This window comes from Acomys minous, assembly GCF_964271855.1.
Source record: "Acomys minous genome assembly, chromosome: 9".
Classification (NCBI taxonomy): Eukaryota; Metazoa; Chordata; class Mammalia; order Rodentia; family Muridae; genus Acomys; species Acomys minous.
In genome coordinates, this window is record NC_140490.1 from 69,696,066 (window position 1) to 69,715,970 (window position 19,905).

A 19,905-nucleotide genomic window follows, 5' to 3' on the forward strand; every position below is an offset into this window, starting at 1 on the left:
AAATAAGCTTGATTTTGACTCATTAATACAGAATTTTGTATATTGATACAAAATAAGTTTAATTTTGACACATTGAAATAGAACTCAAGTTTAACATTATTCTTCACACTTTATATTTCTACTCTGAGATATTGTACACATGTCTCCAGCACTGAGAAAACGGTCTTAATTATATTTTGAAAAACTTGTTTTACTACTACCATGACTGGAATCACACAGATGAATTTGGTAAATTTTATCAATTTCATAGTTTTTACTTATGTTAGTCTAGGAAATTCCATATCTTCTATCTGAAGCTGTTCTTGTTTAAATGTTAGTAATGTTGGACCCTGGCCCAAAATGTTGGACCCTGAGGGTCTAATTCGAGAAGGGGGTCGCCGCAAGAGACCACTCAAGTCACACCAGCTGAGAGGTATAGGTATAGGTAAAATTTATTACTGACATGTCAAAGGTCCCAATTGTTGATGTGTCAGGGTCCCTCAGCACTAGCGAGGCGAGGGACCCCAGTAGCTGCTACAGGCTAGTTTTAAAGGCAAAAACCACAAAGCAGGCAGGTGAGGTCGATGGTCTCCTGTACCCTGATTGGTTAGGGGAGAAGGGGGAAACTTTTGAAACCTTTTTGTGCCGTTAGGGACATCTGGCCTGGGGCAATTTTGTGGTTATCTATTCCTGGAACCAGGGGCCAGATCATCAAGTCAAAAGTTCAAGTTCCCAGGCTGTTAGCCGGGGTAGGAGTCAAAATGGCTACTGCATCGTCTTTTCTAATTTCTCAGTAACACGAGACTGTTTTCAGGCTCCTCAAAGTGTCTATATGTTTTCATCTGTAAAAAAAGATTTCACAAATTTGTGAAAATGGTATTTACTGTGCATTCAGTCCATAGAAACCCAATACACCAGTCAGAGAATTTAAATGCACTGAAATGTTTCATTTGTATTATTTTCATGAAGGTTCTATGTAGGAATAAACATTGGAGATATGGGATTAAACCAGAAAACAAAGACACCGTAAAGTTTCCTTTTAAGTCTGTTTGTAGTTTCTATGCTTATTTTTAAAACTCTGTAATTCCATTTTTCCAAGATGCATCACTGAGTGTGACTGAGCTGACCGAGGCCTGTGTGCAGCTGCCCTTTGTTAACATGCAGAGGCTCTCCACAGCAGCATCAGTTCTTTATCACCAAAGAGCTGCTGAATATCTCCTTCTACATTTATTTAAATGCCAGATTCACCGTTCAATTTCTTAAATTGGCTCTATGCAATGAGATATTGACATAGTTCTAAAAATGTGATGAACATATTCTATAAAATATTTTATTATCATGGAAAATAAAACTGTAACATTGTTAGGGGTAGGTTTATATCTTAGGTTTTTTGTTGTTGTTGTTTTGGTTTTGGTTTTGGTTTTTCTGAAACGGTTTCTCTGCGTAGTCTTGGCTATCCTGGACTCACTTTGTTGACCAGGCTGGCCTCGAACTCACAGCGATCCGCCTGCCTCTGCCTCCTGAGTGCTGGGATTACAGGAGTGCGCCACCACACCCGGCCCACATCTTAGTTTTTAAAATGTATCTGCCATATCTAACTAGACTTCTTGTAAGCATTTGGGTATATCCTGGTTCTACTTAACAATGATGGATAGGCATTTACGTTTTACTTAGTTATACTCTATACACAAAACATATAAATAGATGATGGGTATTGTACTGTGCTGTAGATTACTGAATACCTTGTTTTTTAAAGTAAAAATATTTATTTTAATAATGTGTCTGCATCTGTGCCAGTGTATGCCACATTTGTAGAGGTGCACATACAAGCCAGGAGAGGTGCACTTGGTCCCAGGAAGCTGTAGCTGCAGGCTGTCATGCGTCCTATGATGCGGGTGCTGGCTAAGGAGCCAGTGTCCTCAGCAAGAAGAGCAGGTTTCTTCACCACCCCTCCAGCTCTTTAGCTGTGAGTCTCAGCATCTGTTTTGAACTGCTTCTGGGTGGAGCCTCTCAGAGGACAATGCTGATAGGTTCCTGTCTGCAGGCATAGCAGAGAAGTGTTAATAGCATCAGGGTTTGGCTCTCTTCCATGGGTTGGTAAATTTACAAATGGAATACTACTCAACCATTAAAAACAAAGAAATCATAAAAGTTGCAGGCAAATGGATGGAACTAGAAAAAAAATCAGCTTGAGGGAGGCCCAGGATGGTGCACATCATATGTCCCCAATAGTAAGCAAAGTTTAGCTACATACTACAACGCACAGACCCAAAGAAGGTAAGTCACAAGGAGGACCCAGAGATGATGATGATGATGCTTAAATCTTACTCAGAAGGGGAAATCAAATAGAGAGAGGTAGTGGTTGAAGAGAGGGTACAAGGTAGGAAACGGAACACAGAGAGATATAATGGTTGAAATCAGCACTGGGGAGATAAAAGCAGGACAGAGGCCTACAGAGAAAAGGGAAACTGTGCATGGGAGGATCTTTGTGACACCCTGGAAACCTAAGTCAGAATAGGCCCCGAGGAGGATATGCAGAGGACTATAGCTGAGACTCCTAGCTAGGGCCATGGAGATGGAAGAGGACACTCTAACTAGACAAGACTCCTAGTAAAAGGAGGAGAGCAACAGCCCCCCCCCCACACACACACACAAAAGTCAATGATCCAAAATTAACCTGCCTACAAGACATGCAGGGATAAAGATAGAGCAGATCGAACAGATTGAGGGAATATCCAGATTCATTTCAATGTCTTCCTAGGAAAAGAAGAATTTGAGGGTGAAGGCTGGAAAACTTTGACTAGCCACTGTTTTATATTTCTTTTTTAAATATACTTTATTAATTTATTCATATTACATCTCAGTTGTTATCCCATCCCTTGTATCATCCCATTTATCCCTCCCTCCCATTTTCCCCTTACTCCCCTCCCCTATGGCTGTGACTGAGGGGGACCTCCTCCCCCTGTATATGCTCATAAGTTATCAAGTCTCTTCTTGGTAGCCTGCTCTCCTTCCTTTGAGTGCCACCAGGCCTCCCCATCTAGGGGACGTGGTCAAATATCGGGCACCAGAGTTCGTGTGAAAGTCAGTCCCCACTCGCCACTCAACTGTGGAGAATGTCACTGTGTATTTATAGAAATTTAAGGATTTTGTTTAATAATTGTATATTGATAGGAATTTAAGGTTATTGTTTAATTATTGTGTATTGGTAGAAATTCAAGGTTGTTGTGGCTAATTATTGTATACTCATAGAATTATTAAGGTTTGATTTGATTGTTGTCTGGTGATAGAAATTTGGGATCTAGAGAGGTAGCTCAGAGGTTAAGAGCACTGATTGCTCTTCCAAAAGTCCTGAGTTCAATTCCCAGCCACCACATGGTGGCTCACAACCATCTGTAATGAGATCTGATGCCCTCTTCTAGTGTGCAGGCTTACATGTAAGCAAAACACTACATACTTAATAAGTAAATATTTAAATAAATGGATAAGAAATTTGGTTGCTTTGTTTGATATTACTTAGTGAAGGAAATTTGAGGTTCTTTTGTTTGACTATTGTTTGATATATTGTACATAAGGAGCTTATTTAAATATGATATAAAGTGTGAGAAGGACTGTAAGCTTTGTCACAGGTGAAAGCAGTCTTGGCGGGCTTTACCCTTGGACACACCATGGATACCTTGAGATAGACTGGGTGGAGCCATCCTGGCCTTGGAATTCAGGAAGTGGACCTGGGGACTCCATCTGGACTATTGTTTTTCTAATCAACCCTCAGTGGGAGAAGGAGACGCCCTTCACACATGACAGAGGCAGGTGGCGAGGAGAGAGCAACAACGGGTTCAGACCGGACTTGAGCGTGCATGTGGATCAGTGAACAGGCCGGACCAGCAGGCAGGCCAGAGACACCTAGGGACCCGTCCTGTGAAACAGATACCGGAAGGTTCACTCTTTTTTCCCTCTAACCTTTTTTCCCACTTGTGTAAGCTAGTTGGTTTGTATAATAAAGTTTAATTGTTAAGAAGCAGAGCTTACAATAAAGTTCTAATTTTATGGTTCTTATAATCATTTCATTATATGAAGATTGTTAATGATAGAGAAAAAGCCAATTTTCTTAAAATAGAAAAGGGGTATTATCTAGTTTCTTTGAAGATTCAGTTCTGTCATGTGATGTTTTTCTGGAAGAGATCATGTGAGAAGGAAGATGATGTTTTGCACAGTTGAGAGAGGGGGCACATGATGTTTAGAAGTGTATAAAGAGATCCCCACAGACAGTGGGAGAATGCTTTTGCGTACTACGCCGCCATGTACAACTTTACTGGTCGTTACTGTTCTTCTCTGGTCGTTGCTTTGCAGAAAGAAACATTCCAGAGAACTTCTTGTGCTACTCTGGCTGATTCTGGCCACTTCTACAGACTCGTGCCGATTTGGCAGAAACTTGCAACTTCTTCCGGTTCATGCCGCTGCTATGAATTCACGTGACTGTTTGGCGTTGGCTGTTGGACTGGACTGCTGGTATCCCGACAACGAAGAGTGCCATTGGTCCAAGGAACTATGTCTAAGCAGGTCCACAACCCCTTTTTCCTATTAACATTCTTTCTCTCCATCATCAGATCAGTGGGTTAGAAGTAGAGTTGAAGGGGTTAAGAACCCTAAGTAAAATAGGTGTAGAAAATCTAAGCCTACAATTAACCATTTATCTTCTTGAAGCAGAATTACTATGATGGCCTACAGAATACCCTGGCCTGAAGTCATGAAATCAGTGAGACTTTTCTCTGTTCATCAGGCCTAGGTAATGCAGCTGTGAATATTCCACAGAAAAGGGTTCAATGACTGAAAACGTTCTTTGGTTTCATTCCATCTTTAGTCTGATTCTCTCAGATGTACACTAGCATGTCACTGAAGGAATCCCAAATGATGACTGTTACTCAAATGCCAATGGCAGGAAAGTATCTATGGAAAGGGAACTACAGAATTTGCAGTTTTAAAAAATTTCTCTGTTTCCATTCCTTCTCAGTGTGTTGGAAAGACTCACATCTCTGTGTGACATTTTGTGTGACAGCAAAGGCTTTTATGGTTACGATAGCAACAGTGAGGTAGGGGAAGATGGCAGGTTACCAACACCAACTTTTGCTGGTGTCTCCACAAGTCTAAACTAAAGCATTAGATACTCTTACTAAAAGGATAGATGCATGGGATGGAATGGTACTTGTGTGGTACAGTAAAGAATGGATAATGTGAGGCCAGGTAGAATTCAGAAATTCTCAACTTTAGATTTCTAATAAGAAACTGTGTGCTCTATTAAGGATCCGGTGCAGGGTAAAATAGTATGTAAGAGGAGGATTCTCCCTCTCTTGCAGGGCTTTAAGCGAGATAAAGTCTTGCTCCAGATGGCACAGTGTGGCACTGTGCACAGCATAGTCTAATCCAAGAGATCCTAGTCCTCACAGCAGACACAGAAGAATAGGTTCTTAAAACTTCTTGGCTTTGTGGAATGCCTAAGAGGACTTTTCCTAAAAAGCATCTTGCAGTCATACATTTTGACAATAAAAAACAGAAGCCCAAGTCCCAAATGAATGTCCTTCTTCATTTGTTAAAAAACAGAAAATAGAAAACCTGTATCTCCCTCCATACTCAGTCTCTCAGTGACAAAAAAAATGTCCCAGTAAGTCAAGGGGGGGGGGGAGAATAAAGCCTGAATTATTCTCAGCACCAGTGACAAAGTGTATACATATCTTGCAAATATTTAGTATCTCTCTAGGTTCAGGAACAGACAGTTATTGTCCTGATGAAATCGAAACTTTGCAAACATCTCAAAGGAATAAGAAAAAAAATTACTCACAATGTATAATGAAAATGTTTTAAAATGAGAAATAGGAGCTAATCCTGCCATCTTGGTTCAGGGAAAATTATGGTTTTCATTTTTATACTTGTATTAATCCTGGAAAATGTGATGGGACAAGTCAATCATCCCAGTATTCAATTTCCCATTCAAAAGGCAAGGATGAAGGCGGTAAAGTGCTTTCCTTCCTTTGCAGCCCAAGCATGTGTCATGCGCTGGGTACCACGATTACAGGGATACAGTGGTTTAGGACAGAATTAGAGCAGGAAAGGGAGGTCTGTCTGGTTTGGGGATTCCATTTATTTAACAAAGAAGGAAGAGAAGCACTGCTCATGGCAGAGTGTGTTCTACATCATTTCCAGATGTAGTAAAGACATCTTGTTTGCTCAGGGGTGTAGTTGGGATGTGCTCATGGTGGAGTGTTGTGTGTCATTTATCCTCCATAGAGGGGAGGACTTGAGACAGGGCACTGACTTCCCTCGGTGTGAGAAGCGGGCCTCTGTTTTGAGTCATACATTCAGTTTAGGAAGGTAAAGAGGGGACCAGGTAGGTGGCGATCTCTGGACACAGAAGCCTGGCTGTTGTTCACTTCATCACTTCATATGTTTCTACAACACAATGGAAACACAATTAATCCAGAGGTAACTTTTGAAGGAAACAAATGTAGTAATTGAGGAGGGAGAGGCAAAGTCATCCTTTAGGGACAGAGGTGCCACAGAGGGCTCCGTTCTCCCTGATATGGAGATGTGTTGTCATCTTGAAGATATTTATGTTGACAAGTGTGCTACAAACACTGAAGGCACAAATATGACCTGGGAAGGCTCATGTGCCAGATGGACCCAGGGCCTGTCTGCCCCCATCACTGTGGTGAGTAGATGTCACAGTTTCTTTTACTCACTTGTGCATGCAACATTTCACTTGAAGATGCACATCCTAATGCTCACCTCCACTATTCTTTTAATGCCTAAACTTAGAATAACTGGGGCCAGTTCCAGGAGATGTGACCCCAGGAAGCACAGGTGTGCCGTTCCCTGAGTTTACGGTATGCTGTCATGAGAGTGTTTGGGGGGTGAATCTTTGTCTAATGTTCCCTCTTTTTTTTCAATCATTAGAACTAAATAGAAGTCTTTCATATTTCTGTGGGAAACGTCTATTTACTCTAACCTCAAAGTTCACTTGCCTTATAAAGATGTCAGTATTGTAACTTGATCCATCCATTTTCGTTTTGGTGAGTTTCTGCATTTCCATTGCCAGTGACTTTGGCTGTGGGATTTAGCCTCTGAACCACCGAGGGGTGGTGCTATTTAATTTGAGGCTTTCCTTTGTGCACCCATCCCTACTGTTGCCCTTCTGACATGGGACATTGCACTGAAGTTTTAAGTTAATATCACCATAAAAAACCTTAGAATGGTGGAACATGACTTTAATCCCAGAATGAGGGGGGCAGAGGCAGGTGGACCTCTGTGGGGTCAAGGCCAGCCTAGGAAAGATCCAGTCATCTTGTAATAGCCACCACAACCAAACAGTTTTTTAAAAATATACTCTCGAGCTTGTATCAGATTTTGAGTTGTTATAACCAAAGATGCTTTCATATTATCATATCAATCAAGGAACAATAACCTTATATTTGAGAAAACTGGGCCTGATAGATTCACTTACCTGCCTCAGCTGATTTAGAAGCCAAATTAAGTGGGACTTTATTCATCAGATGGCAAAGGCACCCCCTCCTCTTTTTTTTCTGCTTCTGTTTTGTTGTGATTACTATTTTGTGCATATGTCATTGTATTTTTCCTTACTACCATCTCTTCTTCTTTCCCCTCCCACTGATCCTCCCTGCAAAGTCTATTTTAAAACTATTTTCCTAGATTCAAATATTCTACTCTTGCCATCAGGTCAATGCAGAGACCCACAGCCAAATACAGGCAGAGCTCAGGGAACTCCATGGAAGAGAGGGAGGAAGGATTGTAGGACACATGGGGGTGGAGGACGCCAGGATAACAAGACCCACAGAATCAACTAAGCAGGCCTCTTAGGGGCTCACGGATTCTGAAGCAGCAATTATGCAACCTGGGTGGGTCTGTGCTAGATCCTCTGCGTACATTCTGTGGTGGTTTAGCTTGGGGTTCTATGGGACTCTCACACTAGGAGTTGGAGTATCTCTGACTCCATTGCCTGAGTTTGGGACCCCCTTCCTAATATTGGGCTGCCTCGTTCAGCCTTGATATCAAGGTTAATGCCTAGTCTTATTGTAACTTGTCATGTATTTAGTTGATACCCCTAGGAGGCCTGCTCATCTCTGAAGGGAAACAGAAATGCAATGGATCTGGGGAGAGGGGAGACAGTGGGGCTGGGAGGAGTTGAGGGAGGGGAGGTTGTGGTCTGGATGGATTGTTTTGGAGAAGCATAAATAAGGAAAAAACAACTTTCCTAAAGGACTTCCCAAGAGTTGCATTCCTCCTCTGACAGTATTCATTTCAGTAAAAGAGAGAGAGAGAGAGAGAGAGAGAGAGAGAGAGAGAGAGAGAGAGAGGCATTGCCTATTGGTTGTCTCAAATATGATCATTAATGTCTGTGGAAAGAGAAACAGGGCTGGAAAGAACTAGCAGTCTCAGACAGACAGACAGATGAACTTTGAATAGAATTGACACGCCCACCAGGATACTGAGATGTATAGAGTGTTGCCATGTTCAGTACGTTCTAGTAGCTGACAAGATACTTTGTTATCATTCCAGGCTTGTTCATTTACCTGCCTGTCATTGCCATAAAAGCTGCCAAATGATTCCTTATGTGATAAAAATTTACAGCAGTGTTCTACTTTCTATAATATACTGGCTTAGGTACAAACCCCCCCACCCCCGCCATTTGTCACGGGGAATGAAAGGCAATAACAGATATTCCTAGAGGACTGATGTTGCATGCTAACTACCTTGGTAAAAACATAGTCTATGCTATTGACAGTGTTAGAGAGCTTCAGTACAGAGATCTACAGCAAACTCTTTTATCTTTTAAATTCGTGGGTGTGTGTGTGTGTGTGTGTGTGTGTGTGTGTGTGTGTGTGTGTGTACATATTATTTGGTTTTGGTTTTTGTAGACAAACAAGGTCTCTCTGTGTAGCCTTGGCTGTCTTGGAACTCGCTCTGTGGACCAAGCTGATCTCAGATTCACAGGGATCTGCCCAACTCTGTGTTTTGAGTGCTGGGATTAGAGGTGTTCACCACCATTGCCCATTTGTGCCACCACAGCACAGCTTGCAATCTTTAATATTTAGTATGAAGGAAATGCAGACAGCTTCTCGAAATGCATTTTAAGTGTATAAAACACACTCGAACCCTGAAGTTTGAACCGAGCATCCTGGTCTCTCACTCTGTTAAAGTGCCAACAGTCTGACGTGAGTTCTGAAGCTCCTAGAGTTAGCAGAGTAAGATGCTATCCCAGCGCGGACTGAAACAGCCTGCAGTTCTCAGGGCCTGGCCACTCTAGTGTTACCTGTCCTAGGAAAAAGCATGGATAAAACAACCACAAAGTCACCAGAAAGCACTGTTGCTCTCGATGTCATGATGTCATACAGCAGCTGCAAACTGCCACCCTGACCCTTCCTGTGAAGTCAGTTCACACTAGGGATGTGCTAACTAATTATTTTTAAAGGTTTGTTGGGGGTTTTTTGGCCTTTGATTTTCTTCATATATTTTTATTAATTTATTCATATTACATCTCAGTTGTTATCCCATCCCTTGTATCTCCCATTCCTCCCTCCCTCCTGCTTTCCCTCTACTTCCTTCCCCTATGACTGTGACTGAGGGGGCCTCCTTCCCCTGTATATGCTCATAGGGTCAGTCCCTACTCTCTACTCAACTGTGGAGAATGTCCTGTCCCTTGGCTAGATCTGGGTAGGGGTTCAAAGTTTACTGCATGTATTGTCCTTGGTTGGTGCCATAGTTTGAGCAGGACCCCTGGGCCCAGATCCGCGCGTCATAATGTTCTTCATGTAGGTTTCTAGGACCCTCTGGATCCTTCTATTTCCCCATTCTCCCATGCTTTTCTCGCCTAAAGTCCCAATAGGATGTCTTCCCCTCTCTCCCACTTTCCTGATAAATGAAGACTTTCCTGGGACATATCCCTTGGCCTAGTGTCCAGATATAAGTGAGTAAATACCATTTGAGTCTTTCTGCTTCTGGGTTAACTCACTCATTATGATCATTTCTAGTTCAATCCATTAAAGGTTTGTTTTGTTTTTAAAAATCTGTGTGATCTTTGCCTGCCAGTAAGTGCCCTGCTTTCATGACTCATGCCCACAGAGACCAAAAGAGGGCGCCAGATCCTTTTTTTAAAAATAAAGGTATCTCAGGATCCATTTTAAAATGTCTTTGTTTTATAGCACCACACCTACTTAGTCATTTAATTCACATGATCATCTTGAACATGTCCACAACTGTTCCATGCTCCCTTATAGGCCCCAAGGCCACTCACTGGGAGTCTACTGCTCCCCTGAACACCCTCCATGGCAGAGGACCCCAGGCTCCTATAGGCACCTTCCCAGGGATGATAGTATGATCCCATGCTATTTTTTGTCCTGAAAGACTTGTTCCTGGTGGCTAAAAATGAAGAATATTATTCCTATTTGTTGACCATTTCTGCTGCTGCTTACAGAAAGTGCTCAGGTGTTTTGCCTGTGCATTGATGGATTGTATATGCAGGGTGTCACTTTACAGCTGCCGTGTGACATCATAACCACCAGAGCAGCAGCCTCTGCAGGTGACTTCCTAGCAGGCTTCTGCCTGCCTTTCCCCTGCACAGGTAACACTAGAGTGGTGGGGCTGTGAGGGATGCAGGCTGCTTTCAGTTCAGGCTGGGATGGGATTTTACCCTTAAGTCTGTGCTGTGTCCTGAGTTGCTTTTCCTGTACTTTCCTTTGTGCATATCCAGGGCTGCATTTCCTACATCACGGTTTTTAACACAGTTTTACTTTTCTGTGGGTGAAGTGTAAGGAGTATACCTAGTTTCTATCTTCTGTCTAGCTATCTTCTGGCTAGTTATCTTCTGTCTAGTTATCTTCTGTTTAGTTATCTTCTGTCTAGTTATCTTCTGTCTAGTTATCTTCTGTTTGGTTTTCCTCAGTGTGTTTTAGCTGAAGATGCATTGGTTTATATTTAATTCTTTCCTTTATCTCTTTGATCTACATCTGGATTGTGTCAAGATTTTGTTTTTGTTGCTAGTATAGTTTGAAGTCAGGTTATGTGATATTTCCAGCTCATTTATATTCCCCATTGCTTTCCCTCTGGGTTGTTTGTGTGCTTGTTTTAGTAACTACATGTGAATTTTCGATTTTTTTTTCCATCTCTGTGAATAATGTTATGAATCCTAGACTGGCCTCCAATTCACAAGCTTCTATCTTCAGCTTCCCGAGTGCTAAAGTTACAGCTGTTCCCCACACCTGTCTAAGTCTTTGCTGCTTTGACAGCCAGTGCACTGGATATGGAGAGTGACTATGGCAGTGACACGGATCCTGCTGCACCATGAACGTTGTGAAAACTTCCTGCCTTCTGAGGTTTCATTAGCCAAGTCTTTTCCCTCCAGGATTAGCATGACTTAGATCCAGCTGTCTGGATCTAAGATTCATGCAGCTAAGATCCTGTTGTAAGAAACAAAGCAAAACAAAAGATTAAGATTTCAGATGTGGACTTACTGGGCACCTGAGTTTTCCTTTATTCAAACACACTAATCTCTTATAATTCAATTCATTGGATCACAATAAGGAAGACTTTTTATGAACCATACTTTCGAATTTAGAATATCTAGTCTGGAAAAAAGGGATAGATCAAAAAATTAGGGGGAGGGGATTGGGAGAAAGGTTCAGAGGAAAAGCAAACACAGCAACTTCCCATGCTCTTTACACATTTGTATCTTTGGCTGGTTTTGTTTGTTTGTTTGTTTGTTTTAGTTTCATGTAAATGTTATTGTTTTCTGTCTTAACTCATACTACAAAATGGATGTTGATTTCTATATGGGTATCATATATTCTGTGGCTTTCTGAAGTCATTAATCACATCTTTAAGAGTATTGTGATATATGTTTATGGTCTTTTAAGTATAGATTGTCATACGCAAATAAAACATCTCTATTTCTTCACTTCTTTATTTCAATTCTATATATTTCTTTTGATTATTACGTGGCTCAGGTGCCAAGCACTAGAAAGGAGAAGGACAAAGTAAGGCACCAAGGGTGACTATGGAGAATACAAGGTATAGATGTGTAGAAATGCCACAATAGAACCTATTGTGTCGAGTGTCTCTGCATTGATAATAATAAAGCAAACTCCTTCCTGAATTAAATATGAAATGCTTGAAGCAATACTGTTTGGGGCCATTGTAGTTAATGTAGCCATGCTGAGACAAAACACAGGCAAGCTAGATCAATATTTGAATAAGTAGATTAAACGTTATAGTATAAATTCAAAATATAGCTTGGATGTTTGGATTTGAAAACAAGTCTTCACAATAACATTTGAGTCTCCATAGCATAAACCACAGAGAGCTCCACCGAAGACAGTTCTATGTCAAGAAACCTAAAAAGTAATATATATCATCATATTATCCTCCAGACAACTAAGGGGATTTGAAAGATATTTTGCTGATACCTATCATTAGAAAGGTGTTTGCTGGACCAAGTATCCCTGCCTCGGATAGAAGGATGGTTTTGGACCCTGTCAAGGGCACAGTCTTCCTCTGTCTCACAGGCCTTGGCATTGTGGGAAACATCTTAGTTTTTGTGAGCTACATGCACATGTTTGTGAGCACCGAGAAGAAGCCAATCCACCTCATCCTTGCTCACTTGGCTCTTACAAACATCATAATGCTGCTTTCAAAAGGGATGCCAAGGACAATAGAAGCCTTTAATTTTGGAAACTTCTTAGATGACACCAGTTGTAAAGTTGTTGTTTACCTGGCAAGAGTGTCCCGGGGCCTCTCCATCTGCACCAGTAGTCTCCTCACCGTGGTCCAGGCCATCACCATCAGTCCCAGACACTCCATGTGGCAGAGGCTCAACCTGAAGACTCCACAGCACATTCTGTCCTCACTGCTCTTCATGTGGATACTCAATTCTTTGATCAGCGTGAACTTAACGTATTACATTAAAAACATCAACAGTGTGAATATAACACAGGTTAGGAAAAGTGGCAACTATTGCTATTTTCTTCCTGAAAGCTGGATAACAAGATGGATTTTTCTCATCTTAATGGTCCTGAGAGACGCAGTGTTTCAGGGCGCCATGGGAGGGGCCAGTGGCTACATGGTGTTTCTTCTCCACAGGCACCACCAGCATGTCCTCTACCTTCAGAGCTCCAAGCTTCTCTACAGAACTCCCCCTGAGCTGAGAGCTGCTCAAAGTGTCCTCCTTCTTATGGTGTGTTTTCTTTTCTTTTATTGGGCAGATTGTTTTATTTGTTTATACTTTACTTTTTTCATAGATGATTCTTCCACAGTATTATATATTCCAGAGTTCCTAACCATTGGTTATGCAGTTCTCAGTCCCTTTATGCTGATTCACAGAGATGGACACCTGAGTAGATGCTGCTATACTCAGTGAGACAGATCAGGCATTGATACATGTCATTGATTCTTTCAGCATGCAAACTAGAAAACTTGATATCTTTGTTTTGTTGAAGTATAAGACATATACTAAGAGTACTTCAAGCACATAAAGGTGGATCTCACTCACAAAATGGTGACAGTGCTTAGCTAATAATAAGGCTGAAGAAAGCTGAATGCCTCAAATGTTTCTTTCTCCATCTTGCCATCCTTCATGAAATAGCTGGTATTCTCTTGTGTCTCTAAAGGATCATTCATGATAGAGTCATGGCAGCACACCATGATACAGGCCTTGTATTATTATCACAGTGAATCTCATTGAATTATACAATTAGCATGTTAACAATTATGATGAAAATAAATGCATTCCATTTAATTTTGAGAAATAAACATCTTAGAAATTCTGGAAAATTACTGTCAAAGTCAGACTTTGACTTAGCGATTTCAGTTCTACATGTTATCTTGCAGATATAACTGTTTGTGCTTAATTAGTTTCAGTCTTAGTTTGAGTATTTGGTTAGAGTCTTTGTAGCTCTGGCTGACTTGGCATTTACTGTCTTACCAGGGTGACCTTAGCCACAGGGTTCCTCTTGCTTTTTCTTTTCAAACTGTGTATATCAGACATATAGCAAAAACCTTCACACACTGTGCCATTATTTTCATAACCAGATGTCAACTAACAGTTCCTTTTGCTTGTGACTTACAAACAACTGTACAGATCCATTTCTGATTTTTCTCATTGAACATATGAAAGGATGAGCATGTTCAACCTGTTGTATCATGATGTATAAGGTATGCTTTTGACTCATTTAAAATATATTCTGACTAACTCTGTTTAAGATACAATAGAACAATGTTTAATTGCATACTACCCACAATGTGATCCAGGAAAGAAGAAGAAAGGACGGAGATAGCACTTGCCTCATTTGAGGAAACCTAACCCAATGGAAGCACATGAAGATGAATTTCGTACTTTCTTCCCAGTGCTTATTGCATTGTTAATCCATCACATGAATTTTGTTAATAAATAAACAGAATGCTGACTTTGAAAATAACTTACATCTTTTTTTTTTTCAGAATTGCTTTTGCTGTACACTACCCATTTTTGCCAGTCTTCATCTCAGAGACCTAGAAAAGGTCCTGACTCCCAATTAAATGATGATTTGCTTTTGATTTTTTTTTAGACAAAACCAATAGTATATTTGGGTAGAATGCATACTTTTGAGAATAAGGTATTTGATCAAGCCCCTTCAAAAGAGTCAAATGGTATATATTCACTTATATCTGGACACTAGCACAAGGGGCACGTCCCATGAAAGTCTTCACTTACCAGCAACCTGGGACAGAGGGGAGGTCATCCTATTGGGACTCTAGGTGAGAGAAGCATGGGATAATAGGGAAATAGAAGGATCCAGAGGGTCCTAGAAACCTACAAGAAGAACATTATGATGGGCAGATCTGGGCCGAGGGGTCCTGCTCAAACTATGGTACTAACCAAGGACAATACATGCAGTAAACTTTGAACCCCTACCCAGATCTAGCAAATGGACAGGACACTCTCCACAGGTGAGTGGAAAGTGGGGTATGACTTTCACACAAACTCTGGTGCCCCATATTTGACTACGTCCCCTGGATTGAGAGGCCTGGTGGCACTCAGAGGAAGGATAGCAGGCTACCAAGAAGAGACTTGATACCCTATGAGCATGTACAGAGGAGGAGGTCACTCTTAGTCACAGTCATAGGGGAGGGGAGTAAGGAGAAAATAGGAGGGAGGGAGGAATGGGAGGATACAAGGGATGGGATAACAATTTAGATGTATATGAATAAATTAATAAAATATAAAAAAGATTCGTGATGGTTTTCCTGATTTCACATGTTTAATCACACATAGGAATCGATATGGAGAGACTTACACCCCTCATGTTTCTCTCTCCCCTTACTGTACACACTTGGGTCTTTCACTTCTCTGTGAAATAATGATGAATGTTACTTTTAATTTGGTTGTGCAATATCAAGACAAATTTTTAAGAATCCCTTAGTGCCGGATATCATAGTCCAACACATTTAGGGGTTTGTTTTCTTCACAAAAACTGCATTTGGCTTAAAAACAAGACTTTCCTATTTATCCTAGCTTCAAGGTTTCCCTGTGTCAGTCAGACTTGTCCTACCAAGAGCATAAGAAGGGAAGCAGTTCCTGACTGTGTCATTGGTAACTGATGCCTAACCAAGGAGTTTTAACTCTTGAAATGCAATTAGGAATGACATTAAAGAGAGAATCATGAGGACAAGATGCTTGAGCATGAAAAACAGATGTATAGATGAATCGACACAAAGATAAAACAAAAATAAATACTGAAGATTTAAGTGTAATTTGATTTCCTCAAAGAAAGGTTATTTTGTTTCCCACTAAAAAGTAGAATTAAGACAATGTAAATTGAACCAGGAGTAATATAATAAAGTAGAAAATAATTAAGAGAGGAACCCATGAGCAACATTGTTGCACACCAAGTATTGTAGGAGCTTAGAAGTAGACACTGGTAACCCTAAGCAGTAGAACCCAGTTCCAAGTCAGACACTAGCCCTGAGGGGACTGCTGCCTCACTTTGCCTGTGAATGTTGCTGTAGTTGCCTTCTGCTCTGAACTTGACACCACCCAGAGCCACCTGGGAAGAGGGAACTTCCATGGAAGAGTTGACCAGGAAAGAATAACTTGTGGCCTGTGTACTAGATAAGGTTTCTTCTGCTGTGGTAAGTCAGCATGACCAAAAGCAGCTTGTAGAATAAAGGTTTTATGGTAGCCTACACTCTCAATATCACACTCCATGGCTGTGGGACGTCATGGCAGGAACTCAGTGTAGGAACCTGGAGGCAGCCCTTGGAGGAAAGATGCTCAGTGGCTTACTCCCCATGGTTTGCTCAGACTTATTATACACATCAAACCACATGCCTAGGAGTGGCACCACCACAATGTGATGGGGACTTTGACATCAATCATTTTTTTAAAAATGCCAGACAGAATTCTTTATAGGCCAATATTACAGGAGCATTGAGTTCCTTTTCCCAAAGGATTCTAGCTTGTGTCAAATTGACAATGAAACAACCAAAAACAAAACAAAACAAGCTAACATGGCCTGTCTGTAAAGCATTTCTTAATTGGTAATTTGCTAACTGCTGTAAAGGGGTTCACCCCACCATGGGTGATGCCTTTGGAGGTGGGCCTGGGCTATATAAGAAACTCTGGTGCCTCACCTTTAACCATGTCCCCTGGACGGGGAGACCTGGTGGCAATCAGAGGAAGAACAGCAGGTTACCAAGAAGAGACTTGATACCCTATGATCATATAGAGGGGGAGGTAATCCCCCTCAGGAACAGTCATAGGGGAGGGGAATAAGGGGAAATTGGGAGGGAGGGAAGAATGGGAGGATACAAGGGATGGGATAACCATTGAGATGTAACAAGAATAAATTAATAAAGGAGGAAAAAAAAAAAAGAAAGGTGCCTGAGCATTCAAGAGGGAACAAGCCAATATGCAGCACATATTTAGGTTGCTACCTCTGCTCCTGCTTGAGACCCTGCCCCAACCCCATCAGTGATGAACTGTAATGTCCTTCTGAGATGGAGTGTAAGCCAAATTAGCCCTTTCTTCTCCCAAATTTTTCCGTCATAGTGTTTATCGCAACAATAGAAAGCAAACTAGGTTTACAGTAGACTACTAGACATTAGGATGGCCCAATAGTCCCAAAGTTTGGTAGAAGAGATAAAAGCTTCTTAATTAAAAAAAAAGACAGAAACAGATGGCCCCAATCAGGAATGAATGATGTTTATTTTCAGAATAATCATAATTAATATTTTGTGAATTAAACAAAAACATTGAAAAGTATTATAATTCATAACCTACAAGGCATCAGGGATTCCTCAATGATAGTATATTTCACACAATAATTTTTTCTACCTGAGACAGAACACTATTGATGACCAGACATCTAACATTGAAATCCATATCCTGAAATGAATTCTACTTTGAAGTGTCTAATTTTACCCTTCTCCCCAAAAAAACTTTTTCCTCGGAACATGACTGCAGATACATTTTGAAAGAGTAAAAGGAAACAGAATACATTTCTAGCAATGTACAAGGCCCATCTGAGAATTCCCCATTGTTTGAAATGCTCTGGCTGTGAATTACAAGAATAAATGAGAAGCTACGATTATCTACTCTAGTGTTCCCAATCAGCCCTCTATTCATAAGACATTGAACTTTCTGCCTTACAGGAAGATGTTAGCAGACATCTCATACGTTTTGTTTCTACAAACACAAAGAAAAATGTTAATGCCAAATATCCTGGAGTCATAAAAATCTGATTAGTCTTCTTTGGAGCCAATTATCCTTCCCCAGATGGGGGTGAAGAATTGAAATAGCCAGAGAGGTCAACTTTCACAAATATAACACTAATGGAATATTTCAGTGTACTTAGGTTCTGTGACTGTTGAATTGGGCACCTATTGATTACCCTTACAGTACCCATCATTCTTTCACAATTCTATAAAAAAAAATTTCCATGGATAGATACCCGCAGACACTTTGAAGAAGGACAAAATGGCCTCATGGTACTAACATTTAGCAAACACAGTGTCAAGTACAGATAAGGAATTTCTTGAGATACAATGATTGAACCACTATGAATGTTGATAAAATTTACCAAATCCATCTACATGATTACAGTCATGGTGGTGATTAAAAAAAATTGTATAAATCCCAATATTGTGACACTCTCTCAGTACTGAAGAGTTGGTTCAGCCATTAAAAGCAGTGCTGACTTTCAGAGGCCAGAAATTTAATTCCTAGCAACCATGTATTGGTTCAGAACCATTTGTCTCACTCCAGCCAACCACAGGGAATTTGATGATCTCTTCCAGCACCTGCATGTACCAGGCACGTATGTGCCACATAGTCATAAATGCAGGCAAACTATTCATAAACAATAAATTTATGCAAATATAAAAGTTAACAAGTCCCTTCAAAACAGTGGCAAAATGGAAAATGAGGTTTCTTTATCACTGTAATTATCTAAGATCTCCCTTGACTCAAGACTCAGAGTCACCAAGGTTAGTGTCTAAGAATAAATACATGAGTAAGGTAGATGCTTTGCTTGGTGGGATGTTTTTCTTGCCCACAAGATTGCAGTGCTGAGACTTCGTTCACATTTATTGAGTAGATAAATGAGAAAGAAATTGTCTCAGTTTCTCCCACTGAGCATGCCAACATCTGACCAGAAGTCCATCTCTGTGAATCAACACAAGAGGGCTGAAGATTGCATAACCAAGGGTCAGAAATTCATGAATATTTATCATCACAGAATAGTCCCCTAAGGAGAGACTTAGAAGTAGAGAAAAGGCACAATCTGTCCAGTAGAAGAAAACAAAACAGAGCATCAGAAGGAGGACACTTTGAGCAGCCCTCAGCTCAGGGGGAGTTCTGTAGAGAAGCTTGGAGTTCTGAAGGTAGAGGACATGCTGGTGGTGCCTGTGGAGAAGAAATACCATGTAGCCACTGGCTGCTCCCATGGTGCCCTGGAACACTGCGTCTCTCAGGACCATGAGAGGGAGAAAGATCCATTTTACTTCTTGACTTTCTAGCATAAAATAACAATAGTTGTAGCCACTCTGAAGCTTGGATATATTCAGGCTTGTACTTTTCATGGAATAAATTAAGTTTACACTTATTAAAGCATTGAGTATCCAAAACACTGAGAAGAATGCAAGGATGTGCCATGCCGATGTTGGAGTGAGCCTCCTCCACCCGGATGCTCTGGGACTGATGATGATGGCCTGGACCACAGTGATGAGACTGCTGGTGCAGATGGAGAGGCCACGGGCCACCCTCTCCAGGTAAACAATGATCTTACAGCCTATGTCATCCAGGAAGTTTCTCAAACCAAGAGCTGCTATTGTCTTTCGCAATCCTTTTGCAAGAAGGATTATAATGTTTGTAAAAGCCAAGTGGATGAGAATCAGGTGTATGGATTTCTTCTCAGGGCCTCCCCACCAACTGCACATATAATTCAGAGAAACAGATATGTTCCCCAGAGTGCCAACCACAGTCATGAAGAGAAAGACTATTTCCTTAATAAACGTCAAAAACATTTTTACTTACTAGGTAGAAAAACATGTATTCAGGAAGCAAACACTCTTTTCAAGAGAACATCAGTGTGCTACACAGTGATCTGAACAACAAATTTTACATAATAGCATTCTCTGGTGTGCAAGGGGCAGTGGTGGACACATGTGATGTTGCAGATTAGGACCTTGAAACTTCCCTTTGTCTTGTGGCCTCTCAGATATTGTTAGTGCTCTGACAGGTGAGCTTGGTACTGGTATTCAAATCTAAAATTTTAAAGGAGAGTTTTTTGTTTTTGTTTGTTTGTTCTGTTGTTGTTGTTGTTGTTCCACACTATAAAAACTGAGTTGTTCAAATCTTAACTCTCTTCTCTCTCTCTCCCTCCCTCC

At 40.9% G+C, this 19,905-nt stretch overlaps 2 protein-coding genes across 2 annotated transcripts; one reads left to right on the forward strand and one right to left on the reverse strand.

Moving 5' to 3' along the window:
* Positions 1 to 12,502: 12,502 nt before the first annotated feature.
* On the forward strand, positions 12,503 to 13,399 carry LOC311606143 (putative vomeronasal receptor-like protein 4; the record flags this gene model as incomplete). Its single annotated transcript, XM_084797212.1, has 1 exon — positions 12,503 to 13,399. One exon carries the CDS (start codon positions 12,503 to 12,505, stop codon positions 13,397 to 13,399), a length of 897 nt encoding a protein of 298 aa, XP_084653338.1.
* A 5,204-nt stretch (positions 13,400 to 18,603) lies between these two features.
* Positions 18,604 to 19,542, reverse strand: LOC311606136 (vomeronasal type-1 receptor 4-like; the record flags this gene model as incomplete). The annotated part of the gene is made up of 1 exon (XM_084797205.1): positions 18,604 to 19,542. The coding sequence occupies one exon, from the start codon at positions 19,540 to 19,542 to the stop codon at positions 18,604 to 18,606; it is 939 nt and encodes a 312-aa protein (XP_084653331.1).
* Between the last annotated feature and the right edge of the window lie 363 nt (positions 19,543 to 19,905).